This window comes from Drosophila innubila (assembly GCF_004354385.1).
Source record: "Drosophila innubila isolate TH190305 chromosome 3R unlocalized genomic scaffold, UK_Dinn_1.0 2_E_3R, whole genome shotgun sequence".
Lineage (NCBI taxonomy): Eukaryota > Metazoa > Arthropoda > Insecta > Diptera > Drosophilidae > Drosophila > Drosophila innubila.
Window position 1 is genome coordinate 3,655,640 of NW_022995380.1, and position 26,828 is coordinate 3,682,467.

Below are 26,828 nucleotides of genomic sequence, written 5' to 3' on the forward strand. Positions count from 1 at the left end.
CTAGTTTCATTTAATGACATACTATATTATATCTTAGATTTTGCAAAAGATCGATTTATAGACAGAAATAATTAAAGGAAGTTTTTAATGCTGGGTTAGGGACGATTGGGGTGTAAATAAGAACAACCAGAAAGATAAGTAGTAAATGCTTCTGTTGAGAGTCAATCCAATTTAAAAATATATTGCTACAGATTTAAAGAAATTACTGTGAAGCTGATCAAATGAATAACAATACGGTTTTCTTCAACAGTATTCCGCCGATATTCCACCCTTGTCGGCGGAGTACTGTGCTCGCATGCAGGAAAATAAGTAAGAGCAATTAATCGAGTCCCTGACGACAGATATACGGTACTCAGTTTAAATATACACATAAAATTAATGAACTCCGAAGTTGATATCGGGGAGCACTACCGAAACCTTTAACCAAAATTAACAGTTTCATATTGAGTAAGGAAAACGGAACCAGAATCAAAATAAATTCTCTTTCAAGAACCGATAGCCGAATCGTATGTAACTGTACGGTAACGGTACTTTTTTCGTACATTAGGGTATAAGGATGGAGTGTATTACTTCTGTAGTCCTGTGTATGATACTGTACAGAATTATTATTTGTGCATAAAACTAAATTTATTGGAAGTCATGGAGTGGGTCATCGACCTGGCAATTTGATATATCATCCTAAGAATGCAAAAAAAAGATAGCACAAGTACTAACTTCTTTCTTTTTAGAACGGTATTGACTGTTAAGATCAGTGTAAAAATATAAGACTTACATAATTTTTAGAAGTACTTTTGTATACTAACTGTGGTACTGGTACTAAAACCGAAATTTAACCCCATTCGAATTAGTTGTTTCGAAACCGATTTTTGTTTTAGTTTGATTCACTGCTTGAAGCTGTTATAACTATCGTTGGACTTATACGATCATGTTGCGATTAAATGGCATAACCGAAAAGTAGAATGTTTAATCCAGAAATGTTGCCAAGTTTTGATTATGGTATAAAGTCGAGCATGGCTCGTCTGCTGATGCTGAATATTGTTGATCTATTTCTCCTCCTTTTTAGAGTTATTTACATTGACAGTACACCCCTATATTATTCTCGTGTATAAATATATAGCTCTCTAATCACTTAAGCAGTCAGTCATTCAATTAAACAACCAGCACTAAATAGCTGAAAAGTCTTTAAAGTGAAACAATTAAAATAAAATGTAAGCTTTAATAGGTACATCAGGTTTTGAATACAAGAATAATCCTTAGCTTTTGATGTGCTTGACAGTTGAGAGTACTATCCCAGTTTTTGAAGTTCAACCATCTGCAAGTATAAAGTCAGAAATATTATTAGTTTAATTAGTTTACTTTCTGTATTTTTATTTTTTTTAATATTAAATTCGTTTAGAATGTATTTTATCTTTATACCTATTTGAAGTTATTCGACGGTGTCGAATTGTATATGCATGTACTTGTATTAAATTATGTGTGGGCTACACACACACATGCACATACACACAGACGAAGTGTATGCATGTATGTGTGGTATGTATGTATGTGTTTAAATAGATATGTATTCATATTGTGTGCTCATGCATCATGTTTCTATTTCATACTCTCATTCTTATTTGCAATGTGGTAAATCGTAAAGAGGCGTAGCTTGCAATTGACCAATCATGAGTCACAAACGGTACTCCACACCTATGCTCCTCCCCTCGACATGCTCGAATAACGCCCATCGTCATTGTGAGGGGGAATCTCCCATTGTAAAATAAAGCATTTTGGGTCATCCTCATACAGCATATGCAAAGATATTTACAAAATTCCTTTATAGCTCTATAGTTGTAAGTAGTTAAGTTTAATTAATCAAAACTCAAAATAACTATGTATGTAGATCTGCCAAATTTGATTGAAATTCATCAATTAGCTTATTTCTAATTACTTTTAATAAGAATTATCTTCAATTCTTTTTTGTTTACCTTTAGTAGGGTACTACTTATGTTATTTCTTGCCTGTTGTGTTATATCTAAAAGGAGATCTAATTACGGCGTTTCGAACATAAAATACCCTTGCAGATAGATTCTGTACATTGAATGTTTATATTGGGCTTTCGATGAATTGTTTACTTTTTTGTAAAAAAAATAAAAATTTCGTTTATTAAAAAAATTTTTAATATAATTCTGCATATATTGCTAGTTACCTTTTGCACGCTTCCGGATGCTTCGTCACTGGCGTGGACTGTCGTCAACAGTGACATAAGCTGAGTTTTTTCGTAGCGTATCAAAAACAACCTACCCACATAGTTGCAAATCAAAATTAAATAAATAAAACTCTCATTGTTAGTCTGAACTGTATTTAATGTATGCTCTTTTATATATTTATATAATGCCTTTTGCAGGTATTTGAATTAGATTACAAAATGAAAACTTTAACTTCATAATGGCTGTTAAAATTAGTATGTTTTTGAGCAAAAGTCAAGGTGATTTACGCAAATAAAATAAATACATTTTGAATTAAAAATAATCAACACAATATGCAAATGTTTTAATGTTCCACTATTGTCGTTTTTAAAATTCGAGAAAGAAACAAAGATGAACAAAGAACAAAGATTGAATGTGCGGCTGCAACTTAAAAAAAATTTAGTACCCTGTTTCATAAATTTCAGTTGCATTGCGTGGCAAAAATATATATATTTTTGATCAGCATCAATAGCCGAGTCGTTATAGCAATGTCCGTCTGTTGTCCTGTTGCCCTGACGTCCTGACGTCTGTATGAACACCTAGATCTCAGAGACTATTAGAGCTAGAGACACCAAACTTGGTTCCTCTATCAAGTTTGACCCAGAAGTTTGACTCAGATCAAGTTTGACCCAGAATTTGGCCACGCCCCCTTAACCGCCAAAAAGTCGACATAGAACATTTCAAACTTGGTATGTAGGTTCCTCTATATTGCAGGAGCAATCGGTGGAAAATCAAGTTTTAAAATGAAAAACTTATTGTTTTATGAGATATCATAGCCAAACTTATAGAATATGCATTTAAATTAGTCCTATACATCTTTATTGAAGTTGGTTCCAATCGGACCACTATTTCATATAGCTGTCATAGGCCGATCGGCCGAAAACCAAGTCTTAGAATGAAAAACTTTTTTGTTTTTCGAGATATCGTAACCAAATTGATACAATATGTATCTAACTTTATTGTATATATCCTGACCAAAGTTGGTTCAAATCGGACCCCTATATCAAATAGCTGACTGATCGGGCGAAAATCAGGTCTTCGTATGAAAAACTTTTTCTTTTATAAGATATCGTAAAGTTACATAATACAGCGCTCTGCAAGGTCGTCAAGTGAGCAGAATATTTTTGAATTTGTAGCAGTCTTAGCTTTTTCTATAGTAAGTACGGGGTCTATGACAGTCGAAAATGCTCGACTGTAGCTCTGATTATCTTTTTATATAAAATGTGTACGTACCATGTGTATGCATCATTAATGGAAATATAATTTATAGCAGACGGAATAAGTTTTTCAACATCGCGATTCATCTGAACCAATCTGATGTAAATGTGCTTTAAGTAGCACGAGGCTTACTTTAATTAAGTGGTGTCTAAAATGTGTATTTTAGAAAAAACTATTTTGTAGTATCTGAAAGGAACAAAGACTGATTTTTTTTAAATGCATATGATAACGATTTGTATTCGTAAGTGTGATTTTAATTTAATAAGATATATTATATAATTTCTGTAAAGAGAAGTTGTTTTCTTTTTTTTTTTTTCAAAAATAAAATTCAGAGCAACAAAGGTAAAGTATTAAGCAGAGTGATCCATCCACAACTCGCCTAGAAAGTATATTGAGATCACTGTTAACAATCAGTGACAAAGTTACCTCAAAGACACTTAAAACAGCCTTGATCACGAACTGTTTAAACACTCATGTTGTTTACACGATGAAATTGTTTGCCCAAAGATCTGCAAGGTGAATGAGGGAACCCTCAAGAGATGTTGTCATCGACAGTCCAAACGAGGCAATGTCTGAGCAGATTATGAAAAACTCGTTCTCCTGATATTTGTGTGTTTCGGAGAGGATGATAAGCTTTTACTTACCTGCAATCCAAGTATAATACATAATATAAGTATTACTTTTCCTTTTGTATAATGTTATTCTTAACTTAAATGAAAATATTTAAAGGTCCTCCAATTTTAAACAGTAACTAAGATTCATTAGCCTCGGTCAGTATTGGTTTGCTCAAAATGAAGACAATTCTCCAAGATTAAAAGGAACGTTAATTTTTGTTTTTAACTCAAATTTTTAATTTTTTGCGAAAAAATAATAGTTTTCAGACCTTTTGGAAATTTATTGTAAAATGGTGTGTTTTTTATTTTGTCTTAAAGTTATTAAACAACAAAGAAGATGTATAAGAATCGTTTTTAAATTTAAACTAAAGATCCGATTAACACAATAACTGACAGAACAAGACCACCCAACTCATTGTATTTATGTTCGCTGATTGGGATGTAGTGCAGTTTGAACCTGATTCAAATTTTGGCTAAAAGATTAACGGCAGTGATGATGCACATTCTTCGCTGAACGTTCACGCGAGTAGTGAGATAGCAAGAAATAGAGAGAGACAGAGATAGAAGGCTTAGGCAGAAAAACACACTGTTTGATTTGCTTTTCTTTCTTCCTTTGCCTTCATCTCCAGTGAGTAGAAGGGCCTGTCAATGGTAAACGATGTCGGACCATGATAACTGAAAATTGTTTTGACCTGAATTGAATGATGTGAACTATATCTGATTTCAACGGGACACATTATATTCCAGAACATCTTTAACATTTAACATCTTTAGACTTTTTTACTTAATAAAAATATTGTGTTTAGTGCAAAAGAATACAAAATCATCAATAGAAACTAACAATACAGCTGTGAAAGTTACGAATTAATGATATGATTATTAAAACATAATACTTTAATCGGCGATAAGATTTATTGTATTTTAAAGACCAGACACGCCATTTCTTAATGGGGTGACAATTGATGGATCAAATTATATTAGGATTAACTTTCGCTATTTGCAGCTCAACTAGACAATTACTTAAGTTTTTACGTCATTGAATCGCAAAGCGATTAAGGCTATTTTCCGGTAAGAAAACCCAAACAATGTCCGCATGGATGACTACCTTGAAGCCACCACCATCTTTGTTGCATATCACTTTGACGACGGATATGTTCCATTATAGGGAGGATAGAACAGAATTCAACTGCAACTTGTACATTTTAAATAGATGTGATTATTTAATATCCTTTAATAGATAGCTTTTATGAGCCCATACACTGATTAAAAAAAAAATGTTCTAAAATCAAGATTTTGGTCTCAAAACTAAGAGTTTTGGTCAAAAAATGAGTCGAGAGCATAAAAGTCTTAAAATAAGAAAACACATTTTGGTTTAAAAACATTTGAAATAATACAAAGTTTTTATCTTTAGAATAAATGTTTTAATTATGAGAGTAAATGTTTTTAAAATTTAAGTGAAAAAATAAAAAAAAATTAGAAATTATTTTCAAATTTATAACTTTTTATTGTTGTTTTAATTTTGATTTATATACATTTTATTCTGTCTTTGGTAATTTTATAAATGTTTCTCTTCCTTGTTACGAATGGGATTCGAGCCGGCGCCTGCTGCTTTCAGATGAAGCGGCTTTTCTAACCAGAGTGCCACGGGTGCACTACTTGTTTCATATATAATAGTACATATGGTTTTTTTTCAGTGTACTTACATTTATTCTTAGCTTGCTCGGTTTAATATGTAATTTTAAGAAATGGAGCTGTACGATATGATTTCTACAAGTTGTGCGAGTACTTCAACAATAAGATGCAGTCCTTACGAATGAGGGAACTTTCAAGGAACCACTTTGAGCTGCATCCAGCTTGCTTAGGGGCAGGGGACGCAGCGCAGCCGCTGCTTAATTTTGGTAGGTTGCAGCTTGCGAAATCAGGGCCGGGTACAGGATATCTGCTGGTCGAGTAGTGAACTCCTGCGTAGTTTTATTTGAAGTACTTATATCTATAAGTATTTTATTAAATACTTTTATTGCCATTATATCTAAAACTGTTCAAGCGATTTATTCATCTTTTTAGGGGTGATTTACGCTCTCGATTGCTCTTTCTACATATTTTAATTTGTCTGAAGATCGTTGCTAACATAATCATTCAACTGAAAACTTATGTCGTGCTGAGAGCATGAACTTCAATTCATCCATCCGAATGCATGGGAACGTTTTCATTTACAATATATTCACAAAGTTTGCACAATCGAATAATATTATTCCCGAATTAAAATTGTAATGTGGTTATTACTGTAATAATATTGATAATGCTGAAGAATGCGGTAACGTTTCTTATAAGATGCTTGTGGCAACATTGTATTTTCCCACTGCAAACTGTACATATTTAATAGTTTATATAAACTGGCGTTGCCCGTGACATTATAGATCTTAATTATGGATTAAAGTTTTTGAACCAAGTTTTACGAATGGTAAGCTGTGTCCTATACCAACTTAGGTCTCTATGGATCTCTATCTTGGATAGCTCGCTGAAAATCAACTTGAGACCTGTCGGACAATTCTATTTGCCACTAATTTTCTGCATTTGTGACTGAATTTTCCAAAACCTGCTAAGCCATTTTGATTTCACATGTCATGCAGAGCATAGAAAATTAGTTAAGGTCAGTCGGAAGTAAATTAAGCTTTCATCCAGGGTATCAAACCAAATGAAAAATTAGTTTCTCTTATGTTTGTATTCGAGATATCGGTTATCGGAATCTTTGTATAACGGACTCATATCGATTATCGGGTTTTTTGTTTACTTCGGTTCCGAAACTCAGGCATAATTTCTTTTCAAAAATAAATAAAAATTAGATGTACAAGTTTGTATAAAAAAGCTTAATATATAAACAAGGGGTAATTGATGTCAAACAAGTTCCATTTAATAAGAAAGGTTTGCAAATCTAAAATAAAAAAAATGGTTTCGGTTAGGATTTCATTTGGGGTTTCAGTTACAGATTATTACTATTTGGAGTGCTTTTGACTTTAATTTCTACAAATTTTACGTAAAAATACTTCTTTTATATTTAAAATAGGCCTGAATGCTTAACAAATATTGTTCTTTAGTAATAAATAAAATTACCATCCATTTCTAAAACATCAAACACATTGGGATTAGCACATGAAATAATAACATTAAACTCTGTGACGGGAAATTTAATAATAAAAAAAAAATAAAAAATAAATGGTCAAAATTTTTTTTCTGATTATTCCTCTGCCGATTTTAGTAAATTATAATTTAAGTTTAAGTTGATAATTATCAACTCAAAAATTAATTGCAATCTTATTTATTTTTAGTCAATGATATAATACAACACCTTAAGAGTAGAAGAGTTAGAAACATCAATTTTAGTTTGGATTACATACACAGACCAAAATTAATTTTATTTTTGGATGGGACCACTATATCATATAACTGCCATTGAAACCATTGCTCCCAAGGTTAAGTACGAAAAACTTTGTTATTTTTTTGAGATAACTTTAGATTTCTTATACATCCTGACCCAACTTGTTTAAACTCGCTTTACTATATCATATAGATACCATGGAATCGCTCGGTTTTAAGATATCTCAACCAATCTAACAGAATATTAATCTTTGATTTTTCTGAAGAAACCTAATTCAAGCTCAAAGATTATGAATTTTCTGCTGTCTTATTTGTCCTTGGTGAATTTGGTTGAAATCGGTTCACTGGAACAATCAGTCGAAAATTTAATACAGCTTTCAGGAAGGTCATAAAATCTTCGGCGTCCCTAACAGAGTCTAAGAGCCTAGCACAGGGTATCCTTTTGTCGGGTGTGCTCGACTGTTCCGCTTGTTAATAGAAGCGAAGAAAGGCCTCTGAGTTGAAAACTTGATAAAATCAGCACAGAGGACTCAAAATGGTTTATGCAGAGAAAATAATGAGTTTATATAAATATAGCAGACCAAGGTGTACTTATTAAAGGTGACGTCTTCGATGTCAGCTGTGGTAGTTAAACTGTCAAAAGTGCTCTCTCGGCTCTCAGAGAGAGAGGCGCTGGAACGAAATTTGCTTTCGAACTGTCAAAATAGGTACCTCAAAGAGGGTAACTGTATCGAAGACGTCACCTTAAATAAGTACGCCCTGTTATTGATGGAATTAACTAATAAGTATAAGTCTACCAGAGAATAAGGGCAGTTCAGTAACAGGAGCCCAGTTGATGTCACGAAGTGCAAAAAGTAGAAATTTCTCTTGCACAGACTCAAATTTATCTTGATGTAGTGTAGTCAAATAGTGTGTAGTCAAATAAGGGTAATCACACTCCTTGGACCAACATTTGATGAATCCAAAAACTTGAGTAGCCTTGATAACAGCGAGAGTGGAACAAAATAAAATTTTAAATTAAAATAAATTCAAGGAGTATTCCTAAATCGTTCACGCGATTTAATCCCTTATACCTATAGTTAATATATTATTTTAAAAATTGAAATCTCTGACATTAAAGACACTCCAAAATTTTGGAAACGATTGTTTTTAGAAGCGATTCTTTTAAAAACCCCTTGCACAAAGCTGCCTACTCCCATACCAAGTATTCTTGTACCCAGGTCAAAGACATCCCCATTAAGCAGTCAATATTATTCAGGAAAATATCTATTGTGTTTATATAAATTGCGTAATTCGATTTGGCGTTAGAACTAATCGAGCAGGGTGATTTTTTCGATTAGATGGACAATTATCAAAACAGTTACATTTTCTACCTAATTTTCCTCCCCCAAGAATTTGGTTTTATTCCTAGGATTATACTTACACATATATTTTTTATATCTTAAACAATGTGAGACTGATCTATAATTGTATCAAGCTTAGTCAGATTAAAAGACAGACAGACAGACAGTCGATTATGAGGTCTCCGACCATAAATTTAAAGAAAGCTATAATTTCCTATATAAGCTATAATAATAGGATACACAAAGGATTTTATACGGTAAAGTAGTAGAATATGCCCCATCCCGCGAATCGCAGTACTCCAAATAACAATCATACACTTATGAATTCACAATTGGTATAGGGTATAAAGCAGATTGATGAGTTTATTTGTCTCTTTATATGGAAGACGACTCTTTATGTCAGTTCAAACATAAACATCAAATTTATGCTTACGAATGGATGTGCAAAGGGTTCTGTCATAAATATAAATTAAAACAGCATTCATCTTTAAGGCTCTATTTTGAATCCTGTAAATTGTTCGGAGTTGACTTTCAATTGTACTATATTTAAGTTATTTGACGAGTTGACGGGAGCTCTATGTTCGAGTATGTTTGTTTCAGAGAGGATACGCCTCTGTTTTTCGATTTTTTGATTTTGAATGAAATGATATAAATACTGTCCACCCAGACCCGTCAGAAACTTCTTAACGATTTCAAGTTGGCACTCATGAGGAGTACGCGGACGCATTGTTGCGTTGTGTGAAAATACAGGCTTAGCAAGCATTTCTATTGTTGAGCGTGACAGTGAGGGGAAATTTAACAATTTAAGAATGCATTTAACATTCCTAAACTAATTCCAAATATGCGACCTCAAGCCGCATCGGGGGATGAAACACAAACGTCTCTCATTGGCTCATGCAACTGAAAACTGCGACGCTGCAAAGATGTGTGCTAAAACTACATTGCTCCCTTTCCAACCCACACGTCTGAGCCGTGCGCACTGTAGAGTGAGCGTGACAGGTATATTTGAGTGTAGACAGGCATGGCAGGCGCTGCAGTGTAAAGTAAGTTAACTCTGAATTGAATTCCAGCCCACAGTTATTGTGTCGACTCTGCCATTGGTTGGCAGCTGTGGAAATGAATAGGCAATATTTTGATGTTTGTTTTGTTCAACGAAGTGTGTAGCCAGTACCAACAGTACAGAGTTATCGTTAATAGGAAAAACTTATTCGAGGGCTATCCAGAAGCCATCTGAGGAGTACTCGTCAGTACTGTTCAGACCTCTTATTTCATTTGACGGAATCGTGTCGAGTGGATATTCATAATAAATTCACTGACGTGGGCTTATATGTCTTTAAATTTACATACATATATTGTGCGGCAGAAACAAAAAATTGGTGTTACATATTCTAAGTGCTTTATCAAAATAAGTTAATGGCTTCTACAAATCGCTAAGACCTAAATCAATGTCGCTGTTTAAATTTCTTAGCGATTACTCGATCACAATTCATTGATAGTTACAATAACAGTGAAATCAAAATCCAAAATTACATAATAACTACCAATTCTTGCCACGAGATGGTCAACATTTAAAAGTGCACTACAAATATGGTTAAAGTAAGATTTCAAACCAATATGAGGATTTAAAAACAAAACTCAATGTGATACTGTCTTAAATAAGCAATATCAATATTCGAAACAATTGACTATATAATCAAATTTTTGAATTGGAATTCAAATGAAACAATTGTGCATAATAAAATTTCTTATGATTTATAAAATTTACAAAATAATTTAAATTGGCATTTCATGCTTAAAAATTGAATTGAATTCTAAACAATAAACACTTATTGTGATTTATATGAAAGTTGACATAACAATTATCTTGCTTGCAGCAAGAAAAGAGTTGTTGCCCTCTAATCAGGTTGGAAATACATATTATTCACATCTTTGTATCTTAACTTGAATTATATAAAATAGTTTAATTTTTGCTTATCGACATCAAAGTGCGACATTAACGTATCAAACATTTTACGGACATTTTATCTGCCAAATATTAAAATATCATACTTTATGCTAAAATAGACTTCAGATTGAGTTTTATAGATTTTCCCCAAAAAATTAAAAAATAATAAAAATCCTTCATCAGTTAAAGTTTTCTTTTAATTTAAAATGCAAGATTGACTTTAACGTATTTACACAATTTTTATATGTTTATCAACTTGGTGATAATATTGTTTTCCTATAATTATTAAATTGTTACGCACCTGAGATTGATTACAACTATGAAGATGGCCAAAAAAAAAAACATTTAACAGCTTCCATTAGCTAAAGGTATAGAGCTATTTGTGATTTGTTGTACAAGACCAATAAAAGTTATTGGAAATTCATTGGGTGAGTGCGACACAAGAGCACGATTAAAATGTCCATTTGAAACCATTTCCACAACTTCCTGTAACTCAAGTAGATTCGTCTGGAAATATAGGGGTTTCTTGTTAGCGTCGGCGTTTCTTTATGCTAAAAATCTCTGATTAGTCATCTTACCAGTTGCTGAGAGACGTGCTCGCACATAGAATGCACACACGCGTCTGTGTCTGTAGATATCCAGATTGAGAGCCACAACCAGAGGGTTGGCTGCCATCAATGAACGCTTCTAGTGCCTTTGTTTTGGGTTTGAGTTTGGGTTCGGGTTTGGGTTTGGGTTTGGGGTGAACCACAACTACCCGCAATGCCGTCAAGTGCCTCGCGTTGGGCTTTTGCCATCAGCTTGGGCTTTAACTCAGATGAAGATGCATTGCATCAATTTGTGGTTAGAGATTGTGCTGCATCTTCTGCGTTGCATAACGGCGTTAGTTACCTCATTCATCCTTTCTTCAATGTTACCAAGTGTCATGAATGCAAATCTCTTGTTACTTTCTGTGTGTCCTGGCAAGAGTTGCAATATGTTGCAATCCAAGAGTTACTCTTTTCTCCGACGGTCAAAGTCAATGTTTAATTTTTCGGAATTCCCATTTTTTTTTTTAACTGAGCTACAGTTTTCGACATGGATTAAAAAAATACACGGGGTGTATTAAGCTTGTCAATAGTGAAAAGTGCGTGACATGCAGAAGCGTAAATGTGCATATTTATTTTTTCCTCATCAGTATCAACATCACAAAAAAAAATCAGAAGACACCAAACTTAAAGTAATGGGTCATAATAAATAGAAAATTCGGAAACAAAATAAATCTTTTGTTAAAATGGTAATAATTTTGTGATCTTATAACTTTAAATAAGCAATAAAAAAAAATGATAAATAAAATGTAATTTTAATCTAAAAAGTTTTAAGTTTGGGGGTATCCACAAAAGCCAGGGACTGTAATTAGTATAATTTTTATATACAAATTGAAACATAATAAGTATTTATGATTTTGTTTTGAAAAAAATCATTTTTAATTATTAAAATTAATTTGAATAATAAAAATCAAAAATAATTATTATAATATATTTATATTATTATATTAACATCAAACCATAACACTTTTTTTTTTAATTTTTATTATAAAAATCAAAAATAAGAATCACTTGTCAATTTTTATAATAAAAATTGAATTCAAATGTCTTTAAATCGAGGTAGCCAATTTTAAAAAAATTTATTATGAAAATTTACAAGTAATTCTTATTTTTGTCTTTTATAATTAAAATTGATGATTAGAATTATACTTTGATTTTTATATACAAATTTAAATATAATTATTATTTTTGATTTGTATTATCTAAATTTATTTTAATAAAAAATCATTTTTGAAATAAAAATTGAAAATAAAAGTTTATCATGTTTTCGAATATGGCGTACAAAAAGATGTTATGTACATTTTTCCCCACTGTTTTTGAAGGTTTTTAGGCTATAATTTATTCAAACTCATAATTATTATTTGCGGTCCCTGACAAAAACTTTATAACTGATCCAACATTTTTTACAATACCAGAACACCCCAACCGTCGGAGTCTCGCTTGAGTGAAAGTCTCTACGATAGGGCTTATCGGTTGGCTAGGCCACTTGCCCACGGACACTTCACGTCCACCATAGTTGTTTCGGTCGAGCGCTCTCCAATTCTTCCCCGACGTTGTTTGTGTAATTTACATAGGAATCTTGCCTAGCAGGTTTTTGGTCAAAGTGTTGGCAGCCTTCCATTGGCTGAGAAGAGGGTTGAGGTCGTCTTCGATCTTTAGACTTAACTTATTTTGAATCCTTCACAGTCTAGCAGTTGCAAAGGAAGAAGAATATGTGGCCTAACAACCTGAATTGATAGCGAATCGTCCTCCATTCTGAATTCTTTATTAGTGAATCATCCCTACAGTTTTGCCTCATGGGTATCCCTGACGGACTACACCACATCCTTATCTAAACAATATCCCTTAGTTGTGAATTTGCTACGTTTTTAAACAACCCTGCCCGCTCCTTTATAAACGATACAAACGAAAGTGAAAAGCAATTAAATACATACAAATAACGAATATTTACCTAGTTCTTCACAACAAAACAATCTCTGTGTTAAGATCGGACCAATCGATCTGGGAGAAATATAAAGATACTATCGAGTAACCCAAGCCTATGATTTTATATTCATTTTTAAATAAGATGCTTTTTCTAGAGAAATGCACTTAGAGATTGTAGAAAATGATTTGTTTAACTTCAAGAAACAATTCTATATAATTTAACTCAGCCATTTATTATAAAAAGAAAACAGAAAGGATAAAAAAATATTAAAGATTATGAAAAAGTCGTAGGAACTGGGAAAAATCCGGACAAAAAATATCAATTAGTATTAGTATTACTAGCAAAGTGCAAATATTTAAGTAATCAAAAGCATTATTAATTGGATAAACAAAAACTTGTAGAGCTAAAATAATTTTTTATAGCTTATGTTTAAGCAAATTTATCGACAGACAACAGCTTGTAAATATTTCTTCAATCATAATTTAATAAAATGTTCATTAACCGGTTTACCTCTTTGAAGTTGCGCTTGGTTACTCAAAGAACAGCTTAAAAGCAATAAAGTTATTTAGTTTTTGGTGTCAAGCGATTAATAAATATCTATACTGTTTATATTTCTAGATTGGTTAAATTGAAAGTGAAGGCTTAGGTTTAAATTTCTTCGTATGTCAGCGTCAAACTTAATTGATCCAACATATAACGATCGGCGATGCTTTCGGGCGCTACCTGACGACGAGGCCAACAATTTGGGTAATGAAGAAGATCTGGTTATGAGTTTATCTCAAAAGGATATACTTATACCATCTGCAGCCTCCCAGCATCATCAGTTGGAACCACTTGCCAAGCATAATCCAAACGAGGCATCGGCACAACACACGGTTTCTGCCGCAGCCGCTGCAGCGGTTGCACATCATCATCATAGTCTCTCCAGTATTCAGCATCTCCAGAATCTGCATAGCCAGCATCAGAATACTTTGTTCAATAACAGCCATTCAACTCCGTTTAGTGTGACCGATATCCTAAGTCCAATTGAGGAATCGTATCGCAAACTGGAAATAAACGGTAATCCGCCGTCTCCATTTCGGTAAGTTTTTCGTCCTGTTTTTTAATAATTTCATTATTATTATATAAGATATTTTATTTCACACTATTCACATTTTCCACAAAACACGGACAAAACATGCCGTCATAATAGTCTGTGGTTATTCCTATTACAACAGGGTCTCTCTAATAACAATTTCCGTCTAAGAACTTAAGACACTGAAATGAGACTTTCAGAGATTTCATTTCTAAGAATGCAATTTTAAATAGAAACAATTATAAACGTTTTGGTAGTTCACTAAAATTTTATGTGATTAAAGTTGATCAATTTACTAATCGACATTAAAATCATTTTTACATCACATAATTTAACTGATTATTGTTAAGTTGGTGTCTAAAAATATGTATGTTTACATTTAATTGATGAAAATCATATATTTTTAGCTTTTATTTATCGTACAATTGATTTTTAAATCGATGCACTGTCGAAAACTTCATCTCTCTCGAACTTGGAAAAGCTACACCAAAATGAGAGCTCAAACCGGTTTTAAAGGCATTACAAATTTACAATAAAATGTTTATTTTTTCCGATTTAGGTAAATTCACGCCTACGAAGTGAGGGCAAGTTGGTGTGTATCAACATATTTTCCGAGAATTAATTTTTTTTATGTTAGAAAATTAGAACCCTTCGTACCGTCGCAAACTTTTTTCCTGCTTTTTTGAATAATTAAAAAGCTTATGTGTTGTGGGGGATTGAAAGAAAGTATACAACTTTAAAAAAAGTCAACTTTATAAACATTCCCTGTGTTCAGGGCTATAAATTCCAAATTTGATAACCCTAGCTCACTTTCAATGAGTTCAGGGTTTAAGATTAAACATGCTGGCTTTGTTAAAATGCTTACAAATTTAATTTTTAGCTTTCAATGGCATTTTATTTCTTTTCAATTTACATTCTGTTGCAATATTGTTGGTCCTTGAGAAGCTCTACAACGTTAAGTATACTCATTATTATTATAATGAGGGAATTGTATACTGCGACCTGTTAGATCTGTCAAGCCCCCCCGCTGAGCCTGATGCATCGCTGACAGCCACATCTCCTCTACCCCCTACACCTTTGCTGTTTAGACATGTACGTGTATTCCCAGAATTCTACTTTGAGGATTCCTCAACGAGTTCGCAGAATTTTCAGTCCACAGTGTCTGACCATGCGATTAGTTAGTATCCTAAGCAGTTGTATTTGGGCGACAATCTCTATTTAGAACTTCGAAATGATTACCAAATAAGAGTTCTCGCTATTTTTATAAAACGGGACCTTATTTAAAAAACACAAAAAGTAAATCAAATATAAAATATTCTTGGTACTTTAATCTTAGCAAACGTTCAAATCTTTCATGTATTCTATAGTCACGGGTTTGGTATGATGAGAAAGTACTATATGTTCTTGCTCGCTGCTGATAAACTTCATTATCTCTTAGATTCAACTTTTCTGTGTTTTCCTGCTTCTGCCATCGTCGCGTCGGCTTCTTCCTCCATTTGAGGGCGCCCACTTGCCACTTGAACAACAGAGATTGCGGCAAAAACTCTTCCTTCATCTGTCCCTACGCTTTTTTATTTGAAATAATTGTCGGCTTTATACGCTTGGTACCCGACCAAAATGGAAGCTGTCGCCAATTGGCTGAGTCCGCCATTAACGACTGTGTTGGTCCTCCCGGCAGGCTGACTTAAGGTATGGTTGGACTGACACCTTTGTCTGGTTTGGAGTGAGATGTGGAACATAGTAAGGTGGTTGATGGGCTGTGCAGCGCGAAAAAGGCAACAACAATCCCTTAGACGATATACCGACGCGGTAAATACAGTTATTGCACCCATCGCCGTTGGAAATTCACATTCACTAACTGACCACCCTAAGGGTAATTTCCCATCTGCAACCTCTGACCTGCCTGATGCTTATATCTAAGCACTTTTTAAGTCAAGTTTAAAGTTCTCCAGGTCGACCATTAATTAATTTAAACCCAATTATACTAGATTTTCAGCCGACGGAAAAAATATAAGTTACCCTAACAACCTTATCTACTTATAATAAAAATTTGTATTCTTTCGTATTATAATTTTTAATGGAATATTTAATATATAAATAACTAATAAAACTAAATATAATATTATTAGCAACAAATCAAAACAAATTGTATTTTAGTTCGCTATTAAACAATATCAAAGTGAAGTCAATATAAAATCTTAATAAAACTTTTCATTAATTTTGTTACTTTTTCAGATCAAATTCTAGTGGAAGTAGTATTAATTCTCCTGGAACAATAAGTACTTCAACAATGGCGAATCCTTACGCAATGGGATCGTTATATCATAGTCCAGGTGTACAGAGCTATTGTGGACCTACCGATAACTTATCATTGGCGGGACACTATACAGACATGAGAGGTTCGGCATCATGGTATGGATCAACAGCAAATGATCCCAGATTTGCAAGTACGTAACTCAAACAAGAACATTTTCAGATAACTTCGGATTGCCGAAGATTTAATATCCCCTATATAAGCTAAAATGTATGTCACTTTATTAAATTTTGAAAGTAAATTTAATATCGTTAATCAAACTCTTAGATTCTAAGGTCTGTAGATACGGTGTATTAAAGAGCTGTAAGATTCTTCGCTTGAACTAGAAAATACACTGAAACTGAGTTTTTATTACCTGCTATACCGATTATTACTAATAGTAAACACACACATAGTAAACTTCCCCCGCTGTTGATGTTCAAATTTGATAATAGATGTTTGTCTGCCTTCTGAATTCGTTATGACTTACAAATCAAGTGAGAATGCTCGTGACGAGAGTACACAACTGGCAGACATCCTCTTTTCAGCACAAATTGTTTCTGAATAACTTCTGTATTGAAATTTCGATTTAAGTAAATCTTAGTGTACTAAATTATAATATTTAGATATGTGTGCACCAAAATTCAAGGCCCTATCCTAAATTATCATACTTTTATCTCAATATTGAAACTGTATTATAGTATTATAATGTGATTAGTTAGTAAAACTGTCAAGAGATGTCAAAAACCATAACTATTATTTCTATATTTAATAAATAATAACAATCTCATTTTATAATATTTAGAGTACAGTTTTGTTAAACCTATATTAAAGCAAGTCATCTTTGTCTTACCTTGTTCTATTTTGGACCCGGGTCCAAAATATTTACTAAAGCATCCTAATTCTTACCCAACAACTGTTGGGCATTATTTATATGTATATTATAGGACAGAGATGACCTTTATCACATTTATATTCATTTTCTAGATATGATATTTTTACAGGGTACTAGGTAGAAATTTGTATATCATGAACATATATGGTACAGAAACGTCATAAATGTAAAAAATGTAAAAATTAATAATCATCTTTTCATTTCTAAAATAAACAATGACAACAAAATAATGTGAAATCAATTATTCTCACGCATACCTTTTTATTTTTAAGAAAAATACAGCATTAAACAGGGTATAAAAAAAGAGTGTACATTGATTGCGTGACTCAGCAATAATTGTCATTTATGAATATCTTTACTTAAAAGTAAAGCAAACAGTTTCAAGTACTTAGCATGAACTGTAGTTTTCTGTTTGTGTGTCTCGTCGATGAAGTTACGACTCTGCATGTATGTATTTATGTATGTGACGACAACAGTTTCCTAAATATACATACCTGCATTAACATATCTACGTGTGTATATGTATGCATGATCTTCGCGCGAGTTACGAACTAGAAGATGTCAGGAAAAAGACCCAAACATCATTCATATGCTCCTTCGCCAAGAAACTAAGTTCATCAGCTGTGCTTATGAATACAGCAATTAAAAAAAAGGTCGACTAGCAGATACCCTTTGTACAGCAATGATAACGATAATTTTTATCAGCAAATCAAACCGAAACGAATGTCGGTTCCGGTTTCGGATTCGGTACGTCCGGAAACAACTATTTCGGTGAAAGGTTTTACAACAAAACTAATTTTAAAATTTATAAATGGTAAAAAAAAAACAAAATATATATTAACAGATAGATATGTATGGGCCCAAAATAATTGAAAAATAGTAACCCAAATTCTAAATCTACTATCAATTTCATGATGTTTTCACCAATGAACCATAATTCTAAAAATAATTCCTACGCCCCGCTTTTTTAGTTGAAAAAATTATTTTCTTGAAATTTTTAGCATGCAATTTTAGCATATCATTAGTGTTTTTATTTCAATCCTGACAAGATTAGTATCAAAACTCTTGTAATTACCAGGACTATCAAAATCAAAGACCAATTGTCCTTAAAACATAATTTTCGTCAATGCAAGGACTAAAAACACAAAATTTTTCAATTCAAAAAGCGGAGACTAGGAATAAATTTTAGAACTATGTTTTATTGGTGAAAACACATTAGAATTGACCGTAGATTACGAATATGGGTTACGATTTTTTGTGAAAAAATCAGTGCACAATTGCACATTTATTTGTAAGCTCATATGTATTTTATCGCCATTAATCTAAATTGAATTAAAATAATCTTTTTTAATAGAAAGCAATGTTATACTATACTTATTTTTGGAAAAATGTACCGTAAACGCTGTGACTTGGTTTTTTATGTCCGCTCGAAATTAAAGTTTAAGTTTATATATAATTGTTATAATAAATCAAAAACTACTATCATTTGGTTGTTGTCGGAATCAGTTAATTAGTATTCTATTTATATTTAATATAGCAAACTTTTGCTTTCAGTATCCCGTCTTATGAGTACCTCAGCGAGTGGATCGATGGGTCACATGGGGAACATGAGTGGCTTGGCTGCATGCAGTGTAAGTGATGCAAAACCTCTACAATTCCCGTTGGCGCAGAGACGAAAGCGAAGAGTTCTCTTTACACAAGCTCAGGTTAGTAGAACACATCTTGAACAAAGTGCCCTCTTAATGAGCTACTTTTTTATATTGTATAATAAAAAATAAATTATGTACTTTGTACTGATAAATATTATTAAATTTAATGGTATGTATGAATAAGTTGGAATATATTCATTTACTCAGAGAAATGTAAAGTAATCCTGTAGAATCTCTTAATTACAGTCTCAATTCACAAATGAAATTATGAATACATCATAAGGTTAGGTCATATCACATTATTAAAGAAGATTGACTGACCGACTAGAAGGTATTCCCTAACAGATTTTAATACACTTACTACTACATTTTTCCCCGTCGCATATTATCTATAAAAAAAACTTCAAGCGTTGCAGTCGGAAGTGCGCAAACTCGAAATACCTGATTGATTCTACAAACGTAGAAAAAAAGAAATTTCAACAAATTTCAAATTTATTTTTCTATCAGAATAAAATTTTCAGGGTAAATAGAATAAAAAGAAAGAGTATGCACCGAAAATTGCGAATTTACTTAACTTACTTTGGTAATTATTGGCGGTAGCTTGAACTGTAATGCACATCAAAATTAAAAAATTTTGAATACCCCGTTTCCAATTTTAAATGGGTGCAATAAGTAATCAAACAATACTCATATTCCTACAAGTTTGCGAATTCTGTATACTTTAATTTTGGTGCGCATTTTTAACTTGAAGGTTTCGTCAATCGTCAACGTTGTCGTGTTTGGGGTTCAGAACCACAAATGATTGTTGAGAAATCAAATTCATCAACTGAATGTGATTGTTTGGTGCGGAGTTTGGAACGGAAGGGGACTTTATCGAACTATTCTTCTTCGAGAACTGGCGACTGGTCTGGCGGTAATTCAATTACAGCACGAGTCATTTCCTGGTCGTGTTTTCACGTTTGCTGATCTAAATTGGCCCCCCGGGATAGTACGATTTAATGCCGCCGGATTTTGCAAGTCAAAGATTTACGGTAACAAACCGACGACCACTTGAACCTCTTGGGCAAGGAAACCCGTGCAGAGGATATTATAATTTAGAAGGACACAGGAGGTATCTCAACATCGGTCTGTCTGTTTCTATATTTATCTAGTAATATTTAAGATTTAGACTTTATATTGTATCCATCTAAGCATGATAGCTTTAAATTGTAGGGTAGCTTCCATTCGATACCGTTCGCTATTATTATTCGAAAAGTGATGAGACGTTGTTTCACACCTTTCACCAGAAACTATGATACGCACTTTTCTTTGTGATACTGAAGCTTGGATCAAACTTTCTGGGTTAAAAACACATTAAATGAGCCTACCTGTTGATAAATATACTCGTCAATATTTCAACTGTGGGATGACATTGCCATAAGCATTCAAAACTATCTGTGTAAAGTGTTTTTTTTTTTTTTTTTTGTAATAAATAAACTCAACAATTACACAAATTATAGCCCCTGTCTAAATATGATCAAACCTAGTAACTAAAAACTTGTTGAAATATATGATATATTTGGGTTCTTCCATATAAACATTATGAAGAACTGTCGCGTGCTACACTTAACATTAAGTATAATTTGTTTCCGATCGGGTTGCAATACATGAAAAAAAGAATTTATGATTGCTCGACCATTTATGAAAAATTCACCTCAATTACTCTTAAACTGTTCACAAATCTATACGAAAAAAGAAAATGATGAGTAAATTGTATTTGTCATTTTTTCATTTCAAGGATTATGAATTATAAATCGCATATATTTAAGTAGATCGTTCTTTTCGTTGTAGAATTAAATTCAGAGACTACTCAAAGTTCTCATAGAAACAGACAGGCAAATGACCGACGGACGGACGGATATGGTCTTTTTTACAGTGTTAAACTCTGTTTTGTTCCTTAATCGTTATACTTCCTCCCAACATTTGCTGATGAACCACACGGCGTATTGTAAATATTTATTAGAAATTGTTTAGATGTGTATTGATAGCAGATATTGATAAAGAGATTTGTATTTAGAAATTTTGTATTCGAAAATAAGGCATTAAAATAAATAGGGTAGCAGAGTAAAAATCATTTATGAGTCAATACAAGTTTCAATACCTTAGTCAAATGTCAGACCTGTTTATGTAGGGTATTGCAATGTCGAGTGCTCTCGTTTGTTGCTCCCCTTTATGAAACAGTTGGCAATCCTGCCATAAGATACTTTGTTTTAACCATCGCCTTAATGTACATAAATACATATGAATGTGTAAATAAATATGTACACGCACACATAAATACGAATATGTATGGACATGTACTTGTGTATGTATACTATATCCAACGGTAGTGTTTGTCGAACGGCATACGCAAACACACATTTGTACAATGTAAATATACTCTCAAAAAGGTATTTTTATTTGTTAAAGTCTTGGGCCTTTAAGTGTATTGTAAATATCAAATTCGTTTTTCATTATAGCGGTTTAAATATTTGAATTGAATTTTGCTTAAATTCTTACACATCTCTCTATATGTATGTATGTATTTATGTAAATACATAAGTTTGTATCACCCTTGCAGGGAATATTATAATTCTGCGACGAATTGTGTAACGCATTGAAGTGGTCATTTTCGACCTTATTACTATGGGTTTATTGATTTTGATAATTTTTAATGCGGCAGGAATTTAACAGTTGCATATTTTTGATTACACTGTCAACTGCAACTGTTTTGGTGGTTCTGCCATTATATTTAGTGGTATTTTTAATTTCATACTAGGTCAAAAATATAACTATACACTGGGTGTTTTTTGGTGGTTTTGAATGGAAACTTTTGGGAGGCTTTTATTGGAAAAAACTTAACTACGAAGATATTTTTTATTTTATATTGAGTTCTTTCTGAATTCTTTTGAAGGATAATACAATTTTGTTGGTGACTTGAACAGAAACTTATAATACTTTTGGAATGAAATATACCCTATTTAAGAAAATGATGCGCGAAACGAAGAACTTTTTTTTATTTATTTTTGCCATGTCCAATGAAATAAAGAATACTTAAATTATATTCAAATAAAAATAAGATCGAAAATGATTAAATTTGGTTAAGGGTAGTTTTATGGGTTTTATTGGCAATATAGTGATAATTAATTTTTTTTTATTGCAAAAATTAAGCTAATTTGTTTTAAAGAGATTGTCAAATAGCAGGACTAAGTAATCTTTTAACGGCAAAAACTAATAAATTTATAGTAACGCAACTTAAGTAAAACCAAGTTAAGGACTTTTCAGATTGCAGGTAACTTTAATTTGCGTAAAAAATTAATAATTTCTTCTTAAAAAATTATTAAGGGCCAACAAAAGAATAATTTTATGCAAGTCAAGAATTGAATCTGATTTTTTAATTGCTAACAACCCAAAACTTTAAACAGTTTTTAGTCAATAGCATCTTAATAAAAACGATTTAATGTAAGGAGGTCATTTTAATATATTAACTGGTATTTAACGCTTTAGTATTTCAAAGATGTGGACTTTATAGAAGAAGGTCCGAAAAAATATATTTATTTTGATTAATGCAGAATAGGTTTGTTAACCAAATGATTTTGGGCTAAAAGTGGCAAGCAGTAATTATGAAAATTAATCTCTAAATATTAGTGTGTATGGATTTAGGTTCGTTTTCTCAATGTGAAATTATAAATTATTCGGAAGGTTGAAATGAGGTTTAAATCCTAAAAGGCCCCTAAGTGGCATTTAAGCATTTACCACAAGAATTTAAAATGTTTATTAAAATTTTTATGGTTGATTGAAAGCAGATTCAAAAGCAAAGCTTGTTTCTAGGTACATTATAAACAACAATGTTATTAAACAGCCTTATCAAAATCTTATTGAACCAACAGTTTGATGAAAATTTTAAATATAATATATGTTTGAAAAGGTATAGTTCTTAGGGGTTAAGATCTTAAGTATGCAAGTATTGTAAGTGTCAAATTATGTTGAAACTCTATCAGGATATTTGATATGAACTTACTTATAAATTGGACTTCATAAGTTCATCCCCTGTCTGAGCTGATGTAGTTGTGGTCGATGAGCGTCAATAGCTCTGCTGAAATTAAAGTATAAATTTAATAAATGTCGAATAATAATAACTGGATACAAGTCCACTTACATCGAGTGTTGTTGTTGTTGACAGTAAGACTCCTTTTCTTTTCCATTAGCTATTAATACACCTACCTTTATCTTTGCTTAAAACTATTTAAAGCATGTACAAAAAATTTGTTATTTTATGAGTATAAACTCACTTTTATATGAATAAAGTGGAGTTAAGAGTATTTACTAGAGCATTTCTTACATTATTCAAGTATTTAATGATTATAAACAATATGAACTATACTTTGTTTTTTAAGGTTTATGAGCTCGAAAGAAGATTTAAGCAACAACGTTATTTGTCGGCCCCCGAACGAGAACATTTAGCCAGCCTTATACATTTGACGCCCACACAAGTAAGAAAATAAACCATATTTAACTTCACCTATTATATTTGCATCCACCATAAATATTATTTTTAATAAAGTAGCGATAAACAAGTTAATAGGAACACGGACGCACTAAGCAACTAATTTAATCTATTGTCTAAGGAAAACAATATTTATATAAGCTTTGCAATGTATTTATGAAGGAATGAATGTTAATTTAGAATAAACTTTGCCTGACTTTGAAGCATAAATTGTAAAGACTCAGAGATAGGTCTGCTATTGTCTGTATTTAAGTCAAACAAAATGTGTCTAAGACACAGTGCAAGTCTTTACTCACAGGATACCATATACTTTAAGAACTTGAATGTCTTGGAGATGATGTTTGCTTTAGTAAGTGGTGAATGGCAAGGCGTGGGGATGACAACAACTTACACTTTAAATATAATATAATTGTCATTAGGTTAAGCAATTACTGAACTGACAAACATCTACGGGGTGTGACGTGTTATAACAATAAAAATATTTGAATTGTGTATTGTCACCCTCGAGTTTTATTATCTGAAAATTTCATACAATGCGTACCCGCCTAAACGGGAGTGGTGATTACCTTAGAATAATGCAGTAGCTCCAGAACACATTGAATTGAGAGAGAGAGTGTGTGGTGTGTGTGTGAGTGTGTGTGTGGACAACAGTGGCTTGTTTTTGAAAGATAAAAACGCATTAATGAACAATGCGAAAAAATAATATATTTAAACTCACCCCAAGAATGTGTATTGAATTGAAATATGGTCATTGTTTGATCATGCTCATCTATAAAAGGGTCCTGCTATTGTATTGTATTCACTCCATAAGTGTTTCTCGTAGTAGAGTAATCTAACTTATCAAGCGGAATACACATCCCTTTTATGTAAGTACTTTCTACCTACTTATGTTTTTCTAAATTTGTGCAAACATCACATTGGCTGACTGGCTGCCCATAATAAAACGGAAAACCACAGAAAAGAACTTTTCATTTTTTTTATTTTCATTCGTTATACCACATTTAATTGTGTTTATAACTCATTTAAAAATATACTCTCAATTGTTGTCTATTTTGTATTGATTGGACTGCATGTCGTGTGCGATTTCGCGGTTCACTAACACGCCCATTAGTTCCTTGTCAGTGCTCAATGATTGATAACAATTGGCGGAAACTGATAAGAATTGAAACATTGTGCCTACATCACCTAAAAGAATTTAAGTTTCTTATTTAAAATAGCTAAATAAATTGTGGAATTATTTGCCAAACTGATTAGGGTATATTTTTTATATGCTTAGGATGTATTATTGATTAGATTTAGCAGCCAACTTTATTTTGTAAATGGCAGAATATTAGTTTTTTTTTTGGAAAGAAACAAAAAACAATTCCTTAGAGCTAATTGCAGGGTATCGACTTGTCTTGTATTAGGCAATACTTTCTATTTAAAAGTTCTAAAAAATATTGATCATTATTTTTTTAATTTTAAAATTATTAAACAATTTTTACATCAAATTCTAATTTCAGGTAAAAATTTGGTTTCAAAACCATCGATACAAGTGCAAGCGACAAGCTAAAGAAAAGGCAATGGCTGAACAAAATCAACACAATCAGGTAATAAATCAAAGAATTATTATCTACTTCAATAAAAAGGTGTTACATCACTCATGAAATACCCAAAAGCGAAATGTCGAACGACAAGATTCCCCCTTGATAAAAGGATATTCTGTTTTCGGTTCAACTAGCATTAAATCAAATGAATAATTGAGCTACTTGGAATTTATTCAATTTGATTATTATTTATTTAATTTTCTTTTCAGTCTGCAAGCTCGCCAAGACGCGTCGCGGTGCCAGTTTTAGTAAAGGATGGAAAGCCCTGCTCTGGAGCCAGTAGTGCCGCACAACCCCAATCGCATACTAACAGCTCGACAAATTCTGGCAATAACAGCAATAATAGCAATGGAAATGCGAATGGTGGAAATGGGACAACAGCAGCTACCGCCAATGTGCCGAGTGGCCTCAGTCTCATTCCAGGAGATGCACCCAACTCACACTCACCTGATACATCTTCGTCTCTGATAGCAAGTTATGGTGGGACAGTTGGAGGTTCCAATGCTTCAATGTTACAGCAACCCTGCAATAATGCTCTAATGTCCAATAGTTTAGCTATGGCATATAGAAACCAAAATAATTTCATTTCGAATGGTCATCAGCAACAATGTGGAGGCTATTTGCCATTGCAAGGTAGAGCATGGTAAATGTATCATAAATACTCGTATCATTTATATTCTTTCGGTTATGTTCAAGTGTACTCAATTCAGTTATGTATGTGTGTATATCAGCTGATATATGTAAGACAATTTTAAAATAGATGCAGCGATATTTGATTTCGATTTCATTAAATGAAATGATTGCTTTATATAATAGCAATAATAAATAAGTTCTTAAAAGTATATATACAGGAAGGTCTCTCAAAACCTCAAAAATAAAACAAAAAGTATATATAATAAGTGTATATATTTATAGATCAATGTATTATACAATAAACTGAAAACTTAAATGTGTTCAAAAGTTTCCTACATTTTTTTAGATTTAGAATACTTAAAATACTTATAATTAGTTTTTTGTTCTTCTTCTATATACTGCAATTAATTTCGAAGTCGACATGACGTTTTGAACCGATCATCAGTCGTTGGGGTGAACTTGGCAAAAATTGAGAACTAAAGATTTGGGAGAGAATTCTTGAGATTATAATAATTCAAAGCAATTTATGGACACTACTTTCGAAAATACTACTTTTAATTTAAATATGGTATGAAAATATTAAAAACAATTTCGCAGGGAGGTAAGTTTTGCAAATGAACAAAATTTTGAGGAAAATTATTTTTTATCAAATTGACATTTTAAAGATTTAAAACTTTTTAAAAGATTATAAATTTTTTTTAATGAACGAAATATAGACGCTTTTTAAATTTAAGGACTTAACAATGATTAAGTTGACAATTGGCATGAAAGTCCGTAATGTTTTATTAATGCGAAGAATTGACATGAATTCACGGCTAACAAATTAGATCTACAATACTCGAAAATGGTATTTCAGACGACAACAGTACGTACTAGATGTAATTCTTAAAAAAAAAAATCCGGCGCGATGACCATCGGTCATAATATTTAATAAT

At 32.3% G+C, this 26,828-nt stretch overlaps 1 protein-coding gene and 1 long non-coding RNA gene across 3 annotated transcripts; one reads left to right on the forward strand and one right to left on the reverse strand.

The window, feature by feature from the left end:
* Positions 1-1,202: 1,202 nt before the first annotated feature.
* Positions 1,203-11,359, reverse strand: LOC117791778. The gene is made up of 3 exons (XR_004618102.1): positions 11,302-11,359; positions 11,025-11,230; positions 1,203-1,312 (listed from the first exon to the last, which is right to left on the reverse strand). It is a non-coding gene; the product is annotated as an uncharacterized LOC117791778 (long non-coding RNA).
* On the forward strand, positions 10,019-25,934 carry LOC117791773 (homeobox protein Nkx-2.1). 2 transcript variants are annotated; one of them, XM_034631652.1, is made up of 7 exons: positions 10,022-10,374; positions 13,856-14,318; positions 16,548-16,759; positions 19,055-19,206; positions 23,565-23,660; positions 25,177-25,263; positions 25,470-25,934. In XM_034631652.1, the coding sequence occupies exons 2-7, from the start codon at positions 13,900-13,902 to the stop codon at positions 25,905-25,907; spliced, it is 1,404 nt and encodes a 467-aa protein (XP_034487543.1). In that variant the 5' UTR covers positions 10,022-10,374; positions 13,856-13,899; the 3' UTR covers positions 25,908-25,934. The 2 variants fall into 2 exon arrangements, with proteins under 2 accessions (XP_034487544.1, XP_034487543.1); XM_034631653.1 differs by lacking the exon at positions 23,565-23,660 and having other exon boundaries at positions 10,019-10,374.
* Positions 25,935-26,828: the final 894 nt, after the last annotated feature.

What these genes read in the sequence shown, in the direction of transcription:
- LOC117791773 (XM_034631652.1), top strand. Translation starts at nt 13,900, where the DNA reads ATGTCAGCGTCAAACTTAATTGATCCAACATATAACGATCGGCGATGC. An exon ending in TTCTCTTTACACAAGCTCAG is followed by an intron (nt 19,207 to 23,564) that starts GTTAGTAGAACA and finishes TTGTTTTTTAAG; the next exon opens with GTTTATGAGCTCGAAAGAAG. An exon ending in TACATTTGACGCCCACACAA is followed by an intron (nt 23,661 to 25,176) that starts GTAAGAAAATAA and finishes TTCTAATTTCAG; the next exon opens with GTAAAAATTTGGTTTCAAAA.